General features: G+C 49.5%; 1 protein-coding gene across 4 annotated transcripts in view; it reads right to left on the bottom strand.

Moving 5' to 3' along the window:
• AGAP1 (ArfGAP with GTPase domain, ankyrin repeat and PH domain 1) overlaps positions 1-22,126 on the bottom strand; it is a 576,216-nt gene that overhangs the window by 57,263 nt on the left and 496,827 nt on the right. For all 4 annotated transcript variants that reach the window (XM_040231824.1, XM_040231822.1, XM_040231820.1 and 1 more), the window contains 3 exons: positions 13,758-13,912; positions 10,418-10,508; positions 7,271-7,493 (listed from right to left, as the gene is read on the bottom strand). In XM_040231824.1, coding sequence (XP_040087758.1) covers positions 7,271-7,493; positions 10,418-10,508; positions 13,758-13,912 — 469 coding nt within the window. The remainder of the gene's footprint in view (positions 1-7,270; positions 7,494-10,417; positions 10,509-13,757; positions 13,913-22,126) is intronic.

The raw sequence follows: 22,126 nt of genomic DNA, 5'->3' as shown, positions 1-22,126 counted from the left end.
ATAAAAGACGGGTTCGCGTGCGGCAGGCAGACGGGATAAACCAACAGGACTGTTTCGACCACCTGCTTCAAAGGCAGAGGACGGTAGAGTTATGCTGCAAGACGTGGCTCCCACTTTACTTAACCTAATGGAGAACCTTGTTAGATCTGCCTTTCTTATAATTAGGGCCGGTCTATCCCAAGAGCTTAATCAGAGCATGTTGCCAATGCGTGGATTCCCTCCACACTCCCTGCCTACAGTTTACCGGAGGAACGGCTCTGTCTGTTGTCAACTGTAACCTTCAGGTATTATTTTTGAGGCAGTGTTAATGCACTTCTCACTTGTACATTTCCCTGAATGGCTTAATACTTATAGTGGAATATTTCTGATCTGGGTGCAGAGCTCAGGGAAACCCTAGCTTATTTAGTAACGTGCTAATGAGGACTGTCCAGTTAAGGAGAGTCTCTGAGTTACAGCTCTGGGGTCTGATTCCAAGCTGCCCTGCTCTGAGAAGTCACTAAAATGTCTGAAGTCAAAGACTAGGTCCCCCGAGCAGCTGCTGGGTTTGCAGAGCCACGGACGTGTAAACTTCACAGGCAGTAAATGTCACTCCTGTGTGGCGTACGGCGTGCCTGCAAATCCAAGGCTCCTCGAAGCCGGCCAGTTGTCCCCACATGCTCAGGATGCTGTCCCCGCCTGGACCTGAGGCTGGGAGGGTGGGCCCCCCGCTCTGGAGGCTGGGGCCAGGGCATGCCCGCTGACAGGCACGCCGTGATGACAGAAATGCACCCGGAGTTGCAATTAGTGGCACTGTCATTTTCGGGGGCTCCTGCCAATTAATTAAGCCTGTCAAACAGAAAAACCACAGCGCTCACATGATAATTTATATTGGAAGAGACGAGCCTGCCGGAGCACAGTGGCTCCCTCCGCAAACAGAATTCTTCCCTCCGAGTGCGGAAACACATAAGAGAAAATAAATAAAATAAAACAACAACACGAAAGGGCGGGTGAGGTGGGGTGGGGTGGGGGGGTTGGTCCTGCATGGGGAAGAAGAAAAGTGAGGCTGTCCTTGGGATAATTGTTAACTCTGATCGCCAGAGTCGAAGACGGGGCTGATTAAAACTCCCGAGGAGCCCCCAGCTCTCTGAACCCTCTGCGTCCGTCTGGGATGACAGAATCAGAGGAGTTTATTCATACCATTAAGCCCCAGAGAACTTAATTGAAAGAAGAGCACAGCCCGGACCTTGACAAGCGGGAGGTCACAGTAATTGCTGCCGGACATATTTAACATTAAGATAATCAGGCCATTAATTACCCTTTGGATCATTAAATCAGCCAGTTGCAAAATGAAATTTCTGCCTCTATTACTCACTTGAGAGACCACAGGGGTGGCCTTTAATTTATCAGTGAGCTTGAGATACAAAGGCTGGGCTGGGGGGAGGGTAGGCGGGGAGGGGGGAGAGGGTGCCCCCCCCACCCCCGCACACGGCAGCTCTGGCGGCAGAGGCAGGGCATCAATCCGCCATGCTCGGTGATCGTGGCAAATTAACTAGGTAAGATAACCTCCGCTTCCAAAGGCAGAGGCTGGGGGTACGTAAATAGATGAGGGCAGACAGGGAGATCAGAGTCTGCACACCACTTAGCAGGATAATAAAGGAAATCATCCTTGATTATCAGTGCTAATTTGGACACTGCCGGTAGCTTGTTATGCGTGTTCTGAGTAGCATTTAATTAATTCAATTGCTTGTTAATGAGGGAAGTGACATGTGGGGAGCAGATGTCACCCAACTGCAGATGGGTTCTGGTCATCACGGCAAAGTCCTTTTTTTATCCCCCCCATGTTTCTCCCCCTGCCCATTTTTCTTTTTCCTTTTTTTTTTTTTTAAGGAAATAGGAAAAGGTGTCAAGCATAGAGGAACACTCAAAAGAGAAAAAACACCAACCTCAGCGGGGCCAAGAGCTGTGGAAAAATAATAAGATGAGACAATCCTGGGGCCGCGTGGGTCCACACGTTCCCCGAGGCTGCATTTGGATCAGTGCATCTTTATGCCAGAAATTTGAGCCCGAGATTACGATATTGTGATCTTAACGATCAAACCTAACGAGACAGAGACGTGGCCAAGTGGGGCTGCTTTTAATATCTCGGAGGGAGCGGTGGGGATCCAATTATTTTCAGTTTGGATACATTTCCCCTTTATCAATATCTCCATGTGCATAAATAAGATGAAAGTGGCGTTCGGAAATCAAAAGCACACGGAACTCGGATCACCGGGTGGACCCGCTCGGCCGGCGAGTGTGCGGCCCGTCAGTCTCTCCCACGCAGATTCCTGACGTCCAGCCCCACGTCCTCCTCTCGGACTGACAGGGTTTTAGAGGTTAAAGACAAGAGGGGCGCCTAGGGGCGCAGGTGAACTGACAAATGACGGAACCCAGAGAAAGGATGCTTGGAGAGGGAAGGGCACGCACACCCGTCCGCAAGCTGGGGTCCCTTCCGGGTGGGATCAAAGAGATGGCAGATGATTTCAGCTGGGCTCAGAGCTTTTCCCAAGGGTTCTTTCATGGAATTGAAAACGCAAGCTCTCCACTTCCAGGTTCCTTTGATTTCCTAGACCAGATCAGCAGGCCCCCAAAGCGCCTTGTAAACAGGCTACCTGCAGTGAAATGCAAATAGCAACTGGTCCCTGAACACCCTCCCGGGCTTTGGCCAAAGCCTGCCACCTGGAGATACAAAGATGGGAGATGAAGAGAGAGCCGCTCAGCCCAGCAGAGTTCAGCTGCTGCCAAGAGGAATGTGGCTGCGGAGGGCTCTGATCGGTCCCGGTAGGACATTCTTTCCCCTGCAAGTCAATCGGAAAAGCTTCTAAGTGCAAGGGGGATGGGATCGAGAAGAAGGACCTGCCTTAAGTGATGCAGACCGGCCCCCGAGAACACCAGCACGGGGCTGAGCGTGACAGGGTGCACACAGAGGCTTGCGGAGACGGCTTCATCGTGTGCTGGGCATTTTGCTCACAAACACACAAGGGGTTCCAAGGCTCCGAGGCTGCAAGATGCTCTGACACGTGTATTCCAAGCTAGGCAGTTTTCTGTCTCACTTATTCACTCCAGAAAGATGCACATGACTGTTTTAATGTCTTCACCTCTGAATCGTGTCCTGACACGGGTACTGGAGCCCTGCCTGGTTGCTCCAGGCCCCGCGGGCGTCCACGGGACAACGTGCTGTCAGGGGCAACCACACACTCCGGTGCTGACCGGCCCGCAGACAGCAGGCCGCCCTTCCGTAAGCCCCTAACGCTACCTCTCTCTGTTCCCACCTCGCCTCTACCTCTGCAGCCCCATTTACAATCAATATTTTAAGTGTGTGCTTAAATGGTATCAATAGCAATTAGAGGGGAATTCTGATTCCACCCCAGATGTAGTTAATTGTTACCACATCGATCTCTAACTGGCTCCTTTCTCCAAATTAAACCTCCATCACAGAGCGTGATGAAGGGCCCCCTCTCCCCTCCCACGACGATAAATTTAATATCGAATGCACCGGGGGAAAAAAATGGCAGTTGTTGCAGAATCCATCCAAAAAAAAGATTTTTTTTTCTTCCTGGGAATAATTAAAAGATGCTTTTCTTGACTAATGATCCCCCGGTTTAGGAATGGGAAGTCAATATGGCTTTGCCGCCGTCAGCTTCGATTGATCTGTGTGCTGTTCAAGTTTGAACGGCAGTTCTCGGGGCAGCTGAGAATTGCTGGAACCAATTATGAGCCATCTGAAGCTGCCCTAATCAGGGTGCAGAGGACAGACGGCTGGCCAGAGGACCCCGCTTCCCTGTGTCCTGTGTCACCCGCACGTCTGGGTGACACCGTGCAAGGTGGTTTCAGGTTTTTTTTTGGAGAAGGACCTGCCAGGTTCTACTTCCCCATGGTCCTGAGTGTGTGTGTGTGTGTGTGTGTAAGGATCTGCCAGGTTCTACTTCCCCATGGTCCTGAGCCTCTGTGTGTGTGTGTGTGTGTGTGTGTGAAGGATCTGCTGTGTTCTACTCCCCCATGCTACTGAGTGTGTGTGTGTGCGTGCATGCGTGCGTGCTGGGGGAGGAACAGCACATTTCTAATTATATACCACTGTCAGAATGAATCTTCTGAACAAGACAGAATGGACGGAGCTTCTCGGGAAAACAGCTGGGCCCCTTTTCAAAGAATTAGACTGGATATATTGCACTTGGCTTTTCCTCAGATGGAGATAAAAATTTATTAAAATGTTTCTTTTTAGTATTACCTTAGGGCCACATTAATAAGCCCTCCAGCTGTTTGCACTAGCGAGCACCGCTTCTGCGGAGACAGCAAGATGGGGTGGGTGGGGGGCGTATCTCTCCTGGTCTTGGGGAGGCAGGGACCAGGCCAGGCATCACTTCTCACATCGTAGGTGGAATTCCACGGCAAACTTTTTAGTTTTTCTTTCTGTCTGAAGAAACTGCCGGAGGTAGTGGAGGAGGTGGGGGTCTGGGTTTTCACGATGCAATTATGTTGAGTTGTTTCTGAGTATCTGAGGCTCTCCCTCTGTTCTACCAGGACCACCACCTTCAGACTGGTCTCCTCGCCTGTCTCCGTTTCTTCCTATGATGCTGCTGGCTGCCTCTGGTCCTCCCGGGAACAAGTAGGACAGCCATGAACACTTAAATAGCCCCAACAGCCCACCCTCTGCCCACCCCCAGTGAGAGTGAAACCTGCTGAGTCATGTCCGACTCTTTGCGACCCCATGGACTATACAGTCCATGGAATTCTCCAGGCCAGAATACTGGAGTGGGTAGCCGTTCCCTTCTCCAGGGGAATCTTCCCAAAATAGGGATTGAACCCAGGTGTCCTGCCTTGCAGGTGGATTCTTTACCAGCTGAGCCACCAGGGAAGCCCAAGAATACTGGAGTGGGTAGCCTATCCCTTCTCCAAGGGGATCTTCCCAACCCAGGGATTGAACCTAGGTCTCCTGCCTTGCAGGTGGAGTCTTTACCAGCTGAGCCACCAGGGAAGCCCACCCACCCCTGAGTCGCTGTTAAAGCACTGCCCCTGACTCACGAGGTCTTTGCTCCATCATGGCCTTGCCCTTCCCCATTGAACCCACGGCTCCACCTCCCCAGGGCCCCCCCAGGCTTCCTTTTGCCTTCCTATCTTTGCCTAAGCCTCCACCACACGCTCCCCACATCCCTAGGCCTGGAGAACCACCCCATGGTTCCAAGCCCAGCTCAAAAGACATTTCTCCTGAACTTCCCTGAGGCCACAGACCCCTCCTGTCTCTGAATGCCACTGGGTCCTGGCATCCTTGGCTGGCTCTGAACACACACACCCATCACTTCAGACCTGAGGTCATCACCGGGCGACCACTTCTGTTCCATGAGGAGGCACTCGATGAACATTTGCTGAGTTTAATTAAAACTACAACTCCCTGGGAGAATTACCAAAGGCACAGTCAATTCTCAGACATGTTTTATCTTCATAAGAGTTGAACAGAATTTAGAAACTCCAAAGTTATGTTGGGCAAGACCACATAAGCATACCATCCTCACCATAGGAAGTTCATGACAGACTCCACCTGTGAGAAAGGAAGCCTCAAATGTCTGTAAACTGTAAAGATACAATATGTATAATCCTGCACAGAAGGGGAAGTCATGCACTCAGGAACCTAATTAAAACACTCAAGACAGAATAATAGAATACTCTTACACACGGTCTTCACTTATGAAGATGAAACTATTACAAAATATTTCCCAGTTAAAAAGTTAATCTACATCTCTGTTTCTAATCATTCTAAACAGTTTCTAGTTATGACAGATGGAAAAACAAACTCTTCTAATTCATGGTATTAAAAATAATACTTATGCTCCTTTTACATACAAACAGTTAGATGTATAAAATTAATCTTTTCCCAACTTACTTCAATGTTTTCTGCATTCACACATTAAGCTCAATCCAATTTTCGATCATCTTTCTTTTTCAGATTTAACTACCCTCTAGGGACACTACATGTATGAAAAAATACATATTAAAACATGAACTAATCTTTGAAGAATGCCCCTAGTGAATGAGCCAGTAGATTTCCATATTAGCGTTATATCAAAGTTTAAAACCTGTAGAAGTGAATCACGTCTTCAGTTTGTAGGATCGTTGCCCACATGGCATATTACAGGACGTGTCTTATCTAAGAGCTCGCAGCGCCGAGCTGAGAGGTTTTAAGCAGAGAGACGCCACGCACCTTTCAGTCCCCCACCCCCTTTCCACGGAGCATCTAATACGGAGAGTAGAGTTAATGACACCGGCTTCATTCTCACAAGTGAACCGAAGGGGGCACCCCAAATTCATTTTTCAGTGTTGGTGAAGCCCACCAACCTGCCACACCATTACTGCTTATTGATAGAAACCGCCTGCTTACCCCTCGCGTGGGGCCCACCCATAGATGGACACCAGGTGTCCTTGTCCGATCACCGGCAAAACACAGCGCTTGCGTTGGGAGACCCAGCCTCCCCCTCCACCGTGCACACACCTGAGGCGCGAAGGCTGCGCCCACCCACCACTTCTCTGCTTCAGACGCCGGATTGTGCCCGCTCAGAACAGCCTCGGAGACGGGACGGTCCACCCTGCCTCCGTGAAAGAGGCTTTCTCAGAAGACGTGCCGTTTTATCACCTCTTAGGTACATTAAATATGCATGTGTACTCAAAAACGGCTTATAATTGCTGTAAATGAAAAATGAGAGGCAGAATGGGCTCAAAATAAATGCGTTTTTTACACTGGGTAACAATTAACACTAATGAGGAGCCACCACGCGTTACGTATGCTGTACTTGGTTGATTAAATGTGTTAGGAATACAGTTTAGAAAATAAAATATGTTTGGTTACTATCAACTCACTTAGTGGGAGGTCAGAGGGGAGTGGAGCCAATGGAATAGATGCTTATCAAAGACATAAGAATAACAAAATCAAAAGAATCCCAAATTCCGTAATTAGTGTTAACAGCACAGCTTATGCCTATTAGAAATGTATTAATTAAAGTGATATATTCATCAGGTTAGAAGCTTAATATGTCTCTAAGAGAGGGAGAGGAATCCCCAAAGTATAAAAACAAACATGAAAAATTAAGGAGTTTGAATTATCCACGTCTGTGGAAGACCAATTTTAAACACAGATATTTCAGCTGGGTTATCAGCCTTCCCACGGGTGCCCAGGGCGGTTCTCGCGGTGGCTGTCACTAAGGACACTCCCGGTTTTGTTGAGCAGAAGGCCACGTGAGCATCCACCTCCCCGCACCCCTACCTTGTGGAGTCCAGCGAGGGCTTCGTCCGCCCTTGGGTGCTCTCCTCCCAGACGCTGTTGGCCAGCTCGTTCCCGATGGACGACATCACCTTGATGAGCTCAATGGGCCAGTCGTCGAGGTCCAGAGACCGGACTCGAGAGAGGTGGGTTCCGAGGTTCCGGTGGATCCCTGAGCACTCGATACACATGAGGGCTCCCAAGTTCAGACTGGCCCAGTTGGGATCTGCGGGCGGAGGAAGGGGATGCCAGATGCAACCGGACCGCACTCACTCACTCCCAAGGCCCTTGGATCTCAAGAGCGAAACGGCTAGCCAGACTTCCCACTCCAGCAATCCCTCCTCGGAGTCAGGGCCTTAAACATGCTCCCTTGGACACCACTTGGAACTGTCTTAAGCGTCTCAGAAGGTCTGACGTGATGGTGGCAACTTTCAAACATCTAAGGCTTTGGCCAAGGCCTTAGAATTTCCCACACAATAAACAACTGAAAGTATGGGTTTGGAGAGAAAAAAACGCACGTTTGGGTACTTTCACAGACTTCCCTGGTGGCTCAGACAGCAAAGAATCTGCCTACAAGGCAGAAGACCCAGGTTCGATCCCTGGGTCGGGAAGATCCCCTGGAGAAGGAAACGGCAACCCACCCCAATATTCTTGTTTGGGAAATCCCATGGACAGAGGAACTTCGTGGGCTACAGTCCAGGGGTCGTAGAGAGTTAGTCACGACTGAATGACTAACACACACAGTGGGCAAACCCCTTGAGCAAGCAAACACACAGGGAAATGGAATGAGGCATGGCTTGGTGTCTTTTGTGGATGGCTGCAGATGGTCATTCCCAAAGCTACAGTGTCCCCGGTAATCTCTTGCACCCGGGGCACATCAACGTTCCTAGTGGCATGGTGGGTGTGCTCGCAAACTTCAAAGATGAAAGAGAGCCTCACCACAATGAGAACGTCTGACTCTCAGTGATCTTATTGAGGGGCAACCACCCCAGCAGTTCCCATTTCTCCATCCTTCCCTGCTGGCAAGTTGGTTAGGCTCCTGCTCAGAACCGTCAACCCTGACTCACAGAACGAATCGGAACAGGCTTTGGGCTGCAACACGGCACCATGAACATCACATGAGTCCAGGGAACAGCCCTGGGGTGCCTGGTGTGGAGCCGGTGGGCCTGGTCAGGAGACTGAGGACCCAGGCCCAGGGCCGGCCTCGTGCTAGAATCACCAGCTGATTTCCAAAGAAGGGGCTGACCTTGACGGTCAATGGCTTTCACCACTGACAGAAGCAAATAAGGCTTAAATCATCCAGGAATAATCAATACCTTACTCCAGGTAGACTTGAAGAGTCACCAAAAAAAAAAAAAAAAAAAAAACCCAGGTAACTGACATCATATTTATCTGGAATCATTCTATAAACGGCAAATGACCGGGAGGGACTTTATGTTAATTCAACAGAAATCAGCCAGCCCTTTATTTAATATTCAACATAGCAAGGCAGGAAGAGGGTGGGGACCACGTGGCGGGGTCAGGGGACACACGAGAGGGGTCTGTGACCTCAGAGATGGTCTTGGGGGAAAAGAAGCAAATGCCTGCAAAAATAACAAGAATGATAACACATAAAAAACCAAACGGCTTTGCCACTGTGTCATTGCTCATGTCCCTGACCTCAGTCCCTCAGCCTTCCCCTTGTCTTCTGAGAAAACAAAGCAGGATGACCTAAGAGCTTAGATTAAATCCTGCTCCGTGACCGGCTCTTTGGTGACCTGGGATGTCTAACTCGACTCTTCAGACTGTTCCTGTCCCTCTAGGAGTGGGACCCACTGTAGCACCAACTATTACAGTCACAAGAATTAAGAGACAGTGCCTGGCAGGATTGGCACTGAGAGATAACGTGTTTAAGAAATGGTATCTTGATATCATTGAGAGATATCAATCCTGATATCTCTCAGGATTGCCTGAGAGATAATGTGTTTAAGAAATGGAAGCTTAGGATTGCTTTTCTCTCTACACTTGTCAAATGTGGCCTCACTCTAAACCAACTGGCCCCGGAGCGTCCCCTGAACCAGTCTCCCCTTCCCACCCCCCATCCCCAGCCTGGGCACTCGCCCCCCTGGCCCACTCCCAGAAAACTCTCTCGCCCTCCAATATAGGCCACACACCGTGAAGCCCATGAGCCATGGAATATTCCCTTTAAAGGGGTCTTCCAGATGGTGGTGGAAACCATCATGGACATGTCTCCTAATGGAGGTTCTGAGAGTAATCAGATTTTGTGCTTTTAAAGATCTCTGACAAAAACACACTTCATGTGACGACTTCTCTCTAACTTCATGGCATGATGTGGCTTGAAAGTAAAAGTTAAAAATTCAAACAAAAGAAGACGCTTTAAAAAAGTCCCTCCAGGAACGTGCAGAAGAGACCTCTTCTGTCTCCCGGAGGCCACAGACTTGGCCTCACCGTCCTGCTCTTAGCTGCCCTGCCGGCTGGGGTGGTCTCTCTCCCAGGTGGGCTCTCCCCTTCTCTTTGATGTGTGACAGTCCTGAGTTCTTCCTGTAAAGTCACCCAAATCCTACCTGAGCAGCAGCCGCCCTCTCCCTGGACAAACCAGAGCCGCTCAGCTGTGCGTCCTGCTGCTGCCCTAGCTCCCAGCGACTCCCTCCCTACCTGATGCAGCCCGGCCCGCCTTCTGCACCAAGTCTGCACAGTGTGTCCCCTGGGTGCTGGACACGGCACAGCACGTGGGCAGCGGACCGAACCCCAGCACCCGTGGTGTGATTGTGGCTCATGGGGTTGCCAAGAGGCATAAGCAGGACTCGTGAGAAGCCAGAATGGAAATGAATACAAAGAAGCATACGCACAGGGACAACTGAGTCACTTTGCTATATGGCAGAAATTAACTCAACACTGTAAATCAACTACACTTCATCTAATTAAAAAAAAAAGAGAGAGACAGAAATACTTATGGTGCCATCAGAGAGGCTTCTGTGCGAAGGGCACTGTGTTAAAGTCCAAACAAAAGCATTTCAAGGCCTTCCGTGCCATTAATTCATGCAATACACCGTCCATAGCAGATGAAAGACGAGGGTCTGTGGGGGCTGCGTCCGCCCACCCCGCCTCCCTCTCTCCAGGGCGAAGCCTCCCGCCCTTGCGCATACTCACTCTGGGTCTCGCAGTCCACACAGTGGGAGTTCCCGCGGATGTTCCGTATTGACTGCAAGGCCATGGCCTCACTCTGGCTGGTCAGCCGGGACTGGGCACAGAGGGAGACGTATAAACGGAAGACGTGAGACTTCTGACATAAGTGTACATGACTGCTAAATAACACCCGGGAATCAGCGAAGGATCGTGAGCAAACACAACACGAGGTCAGGTTCCAAAATGGGTCTCCTCTCTGGATGTCTTTGGGCTTCCCAGGTGGTGCTAGTGGGAAAGAACCTGCTTGCCAACGCAGGAGATGGAAGAGATGCGGGATTTCGATCCCTGGGTCAGGAAGATCCCCTGGAGGAGGAAGTGGCAACCCACTGCAGGATTCCTGCCTGGGAGAGCCAAGGACAGAGGAGCCTGGCGGGCTACAGCCCATGGGGCTGCAAAGAGTCGGACACAATGGAGCAGCTGAGCCCGCCACACTAGATGTCTCTGGGACGGAGCCCAGCCGATGAAAAACCCATCAGGAGCACGTGGTGAGACGCGACAGATGAGCGGCTCGGGGCCCAAGACACGCCTGGTGGTTCCTCCTCAGGAGACCACACCCCCGTCACACTCTGCGCCTTGGGGACTCACTCCCCATTTCCGGTTCAGCCAGTTGTCACAGCAGCAAGGCCACGGTGCAGTGGGGGGAGGGGGTGGCTGGGGGCACTTATGCTGCAACACAAACCCTTCACCGTCTTTTCCGAGAAAGTCACAAAGTATAAAGGGGAAAAGAACAACATAAAATGATAGACTATCATCGTTAGGTTTTATTAATATTTTGATATCTATTCTTCTAGGCTTTTTTTGAAAAAAGCACATGTATAGAGATAGAAGTGCTTTAAAAAAAAACAACTGGCACAGTCTACGTTACTTTGGAATCTAATGTCATAGCATCATCTCTCAATGGCATCACACAACCTCTGGCATGATTTTAATTCATTTATTTATTGATGTGATGAATATCCAGGTTTATTTTTTATATTTTAAAATTTGATTTTGGAAGGTAGCTATTACCTATGTTACTGATTTTCAGTCTTTTGGCACTAAGACTTCTTAGAGAAAGTGTCATAATAACTCTGGCATCATTTAAATGACTGCATAATATTCCACTTATGATGGCTTACTTATGAAGCTTTCTTTGATGGAGATTTAGGCTGTTTCCAGCTTTCCTCTGCTATCAAGAGTGCTACGAGGTATATGTTTTCTGCTAAAACGACACAAATTCATGATCATTTACTAAAGATGAATTTTTCAAAATAGAGGTGGCCGGTAAAAGGATGTACCTTTCAAGGATTTTAAGGCTCGTGATGGATACATTTAATGCAATGGTCAAAGCCAAATAAATTCCAGAGGACACTTGGAATAAGCTTGATGTTTATGTAAAAATTATTCATAAATTGAATCATCATTATGTCAAATTGTTTGCTGTTAAATAATTGATAGCTGACCACTTAATCACAAACTACAATGTAATAATTGCTACCATTAGAGTGGCATAATACATCATTATGTATTATGGGGATAAATATAAATAAATATAAAAGGAATAAAACCCTTTGCTTAGATGCCCAAATATTCAAAGTGTGTTGAACAGTTTCTGTTGGCATGTGTGTGTGTGTATGAGTGTGTGACTGCCTCTGTCTACCTTTATAATCTCTTGGATTGCCACCAACTGATTATCCCCGGGCAGCTAGCATACCTCACAGCCCATTCTTTTCCCCTCTAGCAGTTCCTTGTGGATATTATTTCCATGCTGTACACCTGCACACCTGGTCAGCAAATGCCCAAGGTGAACGGGTACAAGTCTGCCTTTGTCTGTGCCCAGCAAGTCCTCCTAGGAGCGGTGCCCAACTGAGAGGGCACACGTCCAGGGAGAGGCAAAGGGCAGCATCTGAAGGCTGGTGTTTACATCAGGCCCAAAGGTGATGCTGGCCGTGTCCACAGAGAAGGGAGCTGGGAGGAGACTGGCAAGGCTGTGAAACAGAAGAGGCCAACGCTGTCCTCCACCTTCCTGAGTCTGATCACCTGGCATGGATTCAGAGTCCGATTTGATGTACTGTGATTTGATGCAAAATTTGGAGATGCATTTTGTCTGTTCAGCCAATTCCTGTTCTGAAACCAGGTTCCTGAGCTTTGTGGGTGATGCGTGCCTTTGGTCCCCAGAAACAGGAGACCCGGAAGCATCCTGAGTTTGCTTCAGAAGCCACATCTGCGGCCATGACTTAAGTAAAGCCAAGGTGCTCAGAAATGAAAGGTCCCAGTTCTCCCCACTGTGGGTATAAAACTTCTTTTAAAAAGAGAGGCAAATTACATTATAATAATAATGACTGTGGTCTGGTTTACCCTGGTTAAAGAGGGTAATAAAAATAGATACTCCATCTTTCTGAAAGACAGACTCCCTTCTTAATGACAAAGCTGAACATAAATCATTGGCAGAAATTTCTTTAAATGGTTACAAATGAAATTGCAGGTTGAGAGGCCATGCTCTTTCTCCTGGTTTCCAGTTGTTCAGTCTAAAAAAATAAAAATGCTCTCTAAGATGTTAGTGTCCCAGAGAAGGGGTTTAAAATATCCAAGCATAAAAATAATGATTTTTGAAGGAATACTCTGATTGGAAAAAGGAAACAAGAAAAATGACCTTTGTATAAGGACTATTATGGGGCAGCAGGTTAAAATCTATTTCTCCTGGCTAAACAAATGCAAAAGAATTAACTAATTGAATAAAGATACATACCAGGCTTTATCAACGGAATTTAGAAAACGGATATTTTATCTTCCCTGAACTCACTGCACACTCATATACATGCATGCACTTTTCATCGAAGACAGTACCAAGGAACAGTTTCCTAACTTGACGTGGATTTGAATTGCAGGGGGTGGCGGGGTGTGAGGGTGGCGTATGTGAGAATGGAACAGGGCTTCTTTTTAAACCAGCACTTCTTTTCCTGAGGGTATTCTGCCTAAAAACAACAAAAACGGATGTGGACACATAAGCCACAAGGATCCAAAAGATTCCATCCTCTGCAATCAAAGGTCGTTACTTTACATTTGCGATGACTTTGAGAGAGAAAAAGATTTAGAACAGGGTACTCTGCCATGCACTTGAGCTAAGACACCAATATGTGATACAGTGTTTCATTATCTCCTTGATCATTGCCCTTTCTGCTTGGAAAACGTGAAGGTTTCGGGCCCACCTTGGCCTCACAGGATGCACCCCACCCCCGCTCCCGTCTGTTTCCCTTTCAGGATCAGTGGCTCCTGGTTTCTGGGGGTGGGGTGGGGGCCCGGGGGAGGCTGCTCTGGGTCTTACCTTGTTCTTGCTGCTCTCACAAGACTGCAAGCTGGCGAGGATTTGGCTCTCAATGGCCTGGACCCACGCGTCTCGTTCCTCGTATGTGGTGGCTTCAAAGTGCCACGTCTGGCCAGTGAGGGACACAATGATAAACTCAAAGTTTTCCTCTTGCTCTGAAACAGAGAAGAGTGGTGGGGATGAAGAGTTTAGCTTTCATGAGACCGAGGCCCCTCCGCCAAGTCCCCGGTCATGAAAGGGCCTTCGGGTTCAATCGCACCTGCATGGGGCCGCGGGCACACACAGGACCGGCCGCCCCGCCGTGGAGATCTGAACCCGCACACCTCCACACACTCCAGATTCGGTTCCTAAAGCCAGCGTGGCTTAGCTGGGTTTCAATCAATGCTCAGGGGAGGAGGAAAAAGGAAAACCAGTGTGTGATGTCAGCGCCTCTGCGCTGGGCACAGATGAAGCGACTCAGGGATACTGTATTGTAACTGGTGTTCTTGATATCATAAGTCGGTGCCGGGCTCTGAAATTGACAGCGGGCTGAAAATCCAGTGAACCCTGCTCATCTCAGGGTGCAATTTAATTTCTTTATAAGCACCTGGCCCCGATCCACAGACACCACCAGAGCAAAGAGGGAGGCCTCGAGGGCGCCTGTCATTTTAGGGCAGAAGACCAGGTTCGGTGGGGAGACTCTGGCTGAAGAGCGAGCACAATACCAGGTGATCTGAAGGGGCACCTCGTGGACCAGGAAGAGGGGCCTCGATGTTCAAATTCCTGCCCCGCCACCTGGCACACCGGAGTCTGGACGAGTTCTCTGCATTTCCTCACCCTCACAATGGGGGCGACCCACCTTCTTCAGCGCATTTTCCACCAGCTAAATGATGTGCACAACTCAGGCCTTCAAGGGTCTGGGCCACGGGACGCCCCCCACGGCACCGGTGCACTTCTCTGCCCTCATCTACCCTCCTGCCTCGGACACAAAGCAAAAGGCAGAGGAGGCGCCGTGTGCAGCCCGCACAGCCAGCCGCAGGGAACCGTGCAGATGTCTGCACATGGGCTTCCAGGCACGACGTCTCAGACAAGCGGTAGCGTCCCACTGCTGGCTGCTGGACGGCGTGGTGCCACCATCTCCCGGGCAGGCAGTCGTTATCCATAATGCAAACAACCCAGCACCCACCTGGCGGGCTGCTGCTCCAGTCTGTTGCCTCTGACACCCACACGTGGCCATTCTTTCTGCTCACATCTGACAAACCTCCGTCTGCCACACGCCTGGTTCCTTCAGCCTGTGTCCTCATGGCCTCTGACCTCTGACCTCCAAGGGATCCCTACTGTCCGGGCTGGCCCCGCCCCTTCTCAGGGCCCCACCCCTTCTCAAGGCCCCGCCTCACTGGGAGCCCATCAGCCTCTGAAACGAGGATGCTCCCTCGGCCTCCGAAGCACCTGCAGCCACCTGCAGGCCTCTCTCCACCTCCCCTTTGGGCTCAGAAGAGAGGCAGCTCTTACTCCTGTGACTGAGAGATCCTCTCACCCAACCTCACTGATCCTGGGCAGGTGGGGACCAAACGCTTGTGTCTGTGTCGGCAACATCATACCCGGGGCTGGGGGACCGCTTCCCTAGACAAACACCAATTGCCACGGAAACAGAGCCGCGCCACCTTTTCACGGAGTCTTTATGTATTCTGATGACAACAGTATCATGTTCTACTCAACATCGGCATCGCTGCTCTTTCAGACTTTAACCTGCTGGTGGGGGAGGCCTCAGTCCGCGGATCCTGCTCTGAACAGCTGGTGAAGGTGGGTCAGGACCTCCCCCAGTCATGTTTCTCAGACAAGAGGACCCACGACCCCCATCAGCTTCTCACACATCTGTGACCCTCCCTCCCGGCAACTGTTCAGAGATCCTGGGACGAGGGTGATTTGTGGCGGTGTGGAAAAGCGCTGGCACAAAAGGAGCAGGTTGCAGGCCCGTCCCCCGAAAGGGGCCTAACTGGGCATCACGTGGAGCAGACCCAGGACAGCTCAGTGAAGGGGCTGAAGCGGGAGGGGAAGGGCAGCTGGGATGCAACCGGACATCCGGAGCTGGGAGAACTCTCTTCCAAGAGCCAGAGTGGAATCAAGATATTCTCATATAAAAACGGAAAGAGCCAATGACTGAGCGCCCTTCCCGAAAGGAGCTGTAGAATTCTGAAGATTCTACAAAGGTTTGAGCCAGATGGGTTGGTGAGCAAATGCATAGATACATATGTAGATACATCTAAACAAAAATTATACCAAATGCTAATTCTCTTATCATGTCTAATTTGGGGAAAGTACCCAATTCTAGAGAAATTAAAGTGGAGATGGGGACCCAGGAGTGAAAATGCCCTAAGATTTTGCATTGTTACCCAGGAGAGTTAAGGACTAACTTTAGACCTTGATAAATTAGATACACATGAGAAAATCCCAGGGTTCACCTCTATGAGGAAAGAAGTAGTATGCATGACTCCCTAACAAAGAAGATGGAAATTTAAAATATTAAAATCTTTTATCAAACTAGGACTAGAAGGGAATCCTCTTTCTGTGGACAAAGAGTAGCTATGCAAACCCAAAGAACATTATTCTTAAGGATGAAATGTGAGAAGCAATCATCTCACATCAGTTAAAGGAAACCCCAAGGAATCTACAAATGACGAGAAATAATACTCGCAGTTAGTAAATGGGCAAGATAGAGGACCAATATAATGAAACATTCATTGCATTTCTGTATACAAGGATCTAACAGAAATCGCATTTAGATGTACCTGTTTATAAATTCATTTCTTTTCACCTGTGAGGGGAGGGAAGGAGAGATACAAAGAAATGTGAATGAGCCGAACAGTTCCCTAAAAGTCACACTATGGAGGGTGACTTGGGACCTGTCGTCATGGTAGCTGGTGGGAAAGAGAGGCTCTCACACCGCATTTAAGGGGATGAATTAACTCAAGAGCATGAGTGGCCAGAGAAGTTTCACTCGACTCTGGAAGATGAAACCCTGGGTGGTCCACTAGTGATAATGTAACACCAGAAAGGCTCAAAAGAGCAAACGGAAGCAGGGCGTCCCATGGCCCGAGCCTGGTTGACAGGAGCTCATGAGAAAAGGCTGGGATTGGAAAGGTTAGCCGCAGGAACATGCCTGGATGACCCTGGAAAGCAAAGCCACGTTTCACGTCATAATTGAGAACCCACTGTGCAAACACCCCAACTTGACCGTCCGACACAGTGTCCTTTTGAGAGGGGGGGTCCAGTGGGGTGACTGTCAAGCCAGAAGGGCGCATGATTAATTATATGACCCATGAACACGGGAGTCAGAACCCACAGTCCCAATACTTGGGTGACCGAGAGAGGCTCAGCCGTAAGCGGTGGTGGCCGTGACCGTCCATGAGGGCACTGTGTTTCCAGGGTATGAAGCGTATTCTCGGGCCCTGAGCTCTCAGCCACAGGCAGGTATGAGTCGGGACTGGTGGTCAAGGCGTTTCACTACAGAGTAGCTCACTAGGCAGTGAGACACTGACCAGACGTTCTTCTGTGAATTTTTTCTTGTTTTAACCGAATGGCTTGGCCTTGTCCTGGAGAGGCAAGGGGGCGTGCCTTTAAGTCTTGTCCATAGGGGATCAGGCCACAGCTCTGGAATAAAGACGCCTTGGGTGGTGCCTGTGTTACTGGGATGGCCTCTCCCCAGTGGGCCATGCTCAGGGGCTCCTTGCTGAGCTGTGGATGCGGACATCTGGGTGACCTGGAGGACGGGGCCCAACTCAGCATGGAGAAGACAGGGAGGAGGATGGGATGGACCACCCCCGTGCCATCTCAGTGCAGCGGCAGCCCAGCCTTCTTTTGGATTTCAGGCCCTGGGGAAGATGTCTTTATACAGAGCCGGTCAGCTAAGCGACCTCACTTCCTGAGGAAGGGGTTAAATCTGTGCACAGAGTTTAGTTGCAATCACTCTACACCAGCAGTATCCATGGACCTCAAGCCTATGCTGATGGCTTCGTGTTTCCCTGGATACTGCTGGTATGTGGCTGTTTTTCTTTTTGAGGGAGGTTGATATGTTGAAAGTTGCTCAGTCATATCTAACTCTTTGCGATTCCATGGACTGCAGCCTGCCAGGCTCCTCTGTCCATGGAATTTTCCAGGCCAGAATACTGGAGTGGGTAGCCAATTCCTTCTCCAGGGGATCTTCCCGACCCAGGGATCGAACCGGGGTCTCCTGCATTGCAGGTGAATTCTTTACCAGCTGAACCACCACCCACAGAAGCCCAATATGCCGACTTCCCTGATGGGGCAGTGGTAAAGAATCCACTGGCCAATGCAGGAAGTGTGGGTCCAATCCCTGGGTCAGGAAGGTGCCCCGGAGAAAGAAATGGCAACAACCCATTCCAGTATTCTTGCCTGGGAAATCCCATGGACAGAGGAGCCTGGCGGGCTACAGTCCATGAGGTTGAAAATGGGTCGGACATGACTTAGCGACTAAACAGCAACAATAATGTGTTAACACTTACAGATACAGTTAAGAGTTTTCAGAAATGAATTATATCTGCATTATGACTTTCCTTTGCCTCCCAAGATTAAAAAAAAAGAAAAAGGATTATAGAACAGTTACATTTTAAATCATACTACATATGACTTCCATGAAGGGATGCTTGTTTCTCTGTAGTGAATCTACTGCATGGAATAATAAATATGAAAATAATACTACTGGGCTCCACGTTTGTGTCAGGAACAACACTAGGACTTTCTTGGCATCATCTCATTTACTCTGATTACTTTCTTCTCTCAAGGTAGCCAGCACTGCTTTGTTTCTTAAGAACAAACAAACATTAAAAAAAAAATTTCTCCTAGGGTATCCAGCGGGAGATGGAGGGGTTTCCCTACTTCCAAGTGAATTTTTCTGTTATTTTTCCCTCACTCTTGATATCAGAACTTTTAAAGGTAATTTTCCCAGAAACTCCTAATCACTAGTGTTATATTCCTCTTTTCGTGTTTTAAAATTATTATTATACTTAAAATTTTTGGGGTGCACTGCTTGGCATGCGGGGTCCCAGTTCTCCCCTACCCACGCTGGGATCGAACCTGTGTCTCGTCTTGGGAGGCCGAAGTCAACCACTGGACCACCAGGGAATTCCCAGCGTCACATTTCTTTTTAACTCGTCACCTCTGGAGAATGCTGGGGACACAGGGCTGTGGATGTGGCAGTCATCAGCTGGGGACGTGCTGGCTGCCATCTTCTTACACATCCCGCTCTGGAGCTAGCAATTGGTCCACACCGGGAGGAGGGATGCGCCCACAGACGCCAGGACAGTCAGATCCGGGGATGCTCGGGGCCACTCTGATCTGTGCTAGTGGGGGACACGTCAACCAACTGCTCTTATCCAACTCGGGGCAAAAGAACTCCTTCCTTCTCACCTGGGACCTGACAAGATGCAGCCCACGGTTATCCACGGGCGGGAGACCCTCTGCTGTCGAGGCCGCTACCTGTGGACAGGTGAGAATGCTGCTGGCCAGCAGAGGGAAGCAGGGGTGGGATGGACCCAATGCCTGCCAGGTCCCCGGGTTCCTGCAGCCGGCTCCAGCCACCTGTCCTACAATTGGTTTGGACAAGCTAATCCATTCTCCTCCCTCCTTTTTTTTTTCCTCTGCCTAAAATTTAAATCTCCATCACTTCCAAACCCAGTCCTGATGAGTCCAGTGGAGAAAAGATCTGTTCCTAATGGGAGCCTCTGAGCTGCTGCCTGGTCAGCATCTTCTTAGATCAACACACGGTAAACCTCGAGATTTACTCCTGGCTTGTATTTCCATACCATGGAGCTGACACTCATTAAGTAAACAGTAGATCTAGGGACCTAAATACTAAATATTACCCCTTCGTCCGTGTGGACAGAACATTCACAAGCTCCTCCCCACACTGAAACAGGATTCCAACCACCAGTGGACCCCCTCACATCCCTGAAGCGACTCTGGGATGCTATTTCAGTATTTGCAACCAGATAAAAAAATAAAAATAAAAATAATTGGCGGTGAGAGGCCAGTGAGTCAGAAAGACAGAGCATTCCTCTCCAACGTCACCCTCATTTAAAAAGGTGAAGAATGAGAAGGCTGGTTCTCAGTGGCTGCGTTTCAAGCGTTTTTGTGTCATTACTACCAACCGCCTCTTCGTGACCATTACAGCGGCTTATATTTAATTCATTTTGTAAATATAGAATTCAGCCTGTAGAAATTCCTGACGACATCTAAGGGACAGGCTGTCTCGTAGCCTTAGATACACAGGTGATCATGAAAATTCAACCCCCTGGTACCCTAGTCGTGAAAAAAAAAAAAAATCAAAGCCCGCCACACCCAGAGCCCGAAAAGAAAGAACGGTGTTGTCTCACAGTGGGACATTCCAGGGCTTAGCGCTTTCATAAAGTTCTGTGATTAGGCTCACAGGGATTTAAACAGCTTTCTGTGTTTAACGGTTAGCTGTGGAAAGTCCACTATAATACTATTTTAGCACCATGAACCTGTCGAAACCAACCTGCCCAATTATTCCAAACGACATTAATAACACCGGATATTACACTAATTGCGTCCAGTTTCTATGCAGACGAGGCCCCGTGGGGCTCATTTCGCCTCCTTAGGGGCAAGCAACTCAGCCATCAGACTGATTTCACAAGAAATCCCTCCTCATTACACAAGTCCGGGCTGTCAAACTTTTTTTTTTTTTAAAGGTTAATGGGCCAATCAGTCATCAATTATTTTTGCGGAATCTTAGCAGGCAAAGGGTTAAAGGGCTAAAGGCAGCTGCAACTGATTTCCACTTGGAGGTTGTTTTCAGCAGGGCACACCTGACGAGCATGCCTTTTGGGGAGTGGGTGGGTGAAAGGCGAGACGGACGGAAGCGCGACTCCTGTTTCGAGGGGCGGGAGATCCGCCTCGAGCTGCCCACTAGGAGAACGAGGGCCCCGTGCTTCTGCAGAGGCCGAGAGGGTCTGGACCCTCTTGCTGCTCGGATGCACAGTGGCTTAGAAGGGCCTGCGAGATGCACGTGTACTGTGTATGGTGATGCTGAATAGATCAGTTTCTCTTCTGCATTTGCAGGACTCAAAGTGTCTGCAGACATCACTCATTCCACATTCTTCACTGGCCAGGTGAGGAATCCGGTCCGTGTTCCCCAGCTCCCCTACAAACCTGGAACCTAGACCCCGATGTCCATTTCTATGCATGAGGCTAAGCGTCCTACTGAATATAGTTAATGGCAAATACATGATGAAAACCTGCTATTTTAATGGTGCAGAGTTGACAGCGTCCAGGATGGAGGGACCATGTGTCCACTGGTAGAGGTGGCCAGAGAGTTGAGGTGCCATCAACTCCAGAGGCTTTTCGATGGTCACCCTTTCAAAGTGCCCTGACCACAGGTAGCCAAGGCTCGTGGGGAAACTGCCGTCCTCTGCGCTTGTGACGTCTGTTGTTAGAATTGGGACTTTCGTGTTAGGGTTCAGCACAGTACCCTGATGACTGTGTTAACAGGAACGCAAACCCCTGGTCACGCACTTTTTCTCCTGAACAGATTTTGCAATGGGTTTCTCCCTGCTCCTCCTTCCTCCTTTTAACTTTCTGTATTATATTGGGGGTAGAGCCGATTAGCAACGTTGTGAGAGCTGCCGGGGCACAGCAGAGGGACTCAGCCGTACACATCTCCCTGTTTCTGCCTGAACCTCCGCACTGTCTTTTCTTTGTATCCTTCAGGTCCTGGGCTCCCACTTCTGGGGTTCTCTCTCGCAGAATGCCCTTCTCCCTTCCTGCCCTGCCATGTCCTAACTAGGAGCCTTGAGCTGCCCACTTCGCCCGGCTGGTCTCGGCTCTGTGGTCCAAGAAGGAATGGGGCGGACTATGATGACAAAGGCGTGCTGTGCCTTCCTTTCTTTTGCCGGGAAAAGACCTTCATCGCTAACCCCAAACAGCCTGATGGAGCCTCAGAATCCTTCCCAGTCCAGTTCTCCAGGCTATTGCCCAGTCGCTCAGTCGTGTCCGACTCTTTGTGACCCCAAGGACTGCAGCACACCAGGCTTCTCCGTGCTTCACTATCTGCCGGAGCTTGCTCAGTCTTGTGTCCATCAGGTCGGTGATGCCATCCAACCATCTCATCCTCTGTCATCCCCTTCTCTCCCGCCTTCAATCTTTCCCAGCATCAGGGTCTTTTTCAATTAGTCACCTCTTTGCATCAGGTGGCCAAAGTACTCGAAGCTTCAGCTTCAGCATCAGTCCTTCCAATGAATACTCAGAGTTGATTTCCTTTAGGATGGACTGGTTGGATCCCCTTGCTGTCCAAGGGACTCTCAAGAGTCTTCTCCAGCACCATAATGCAAAAACATCAATTCTTCTGTGCTCAG

This window comes from Oryx dammah, unplaced genomic scaffold (genome assembly GCF_014754425.2).
Source record: "Oryx dammah isolate SB20612 unplaced genomic scaffold, SCBI_Odam_1.1 HiC_scaffold_28, whole genome shotgun sequence".
Classification (NCBI taxonomy): domain Eukaryota; kingdom Metazoa; phylum Chordata; class Mammalia; order Artiodactyla; family Bovidae; genus Oryx; species Oryx dammah.
This window is presented reverse-complemented; position numbering and strand designations above follow the sequence as displayed.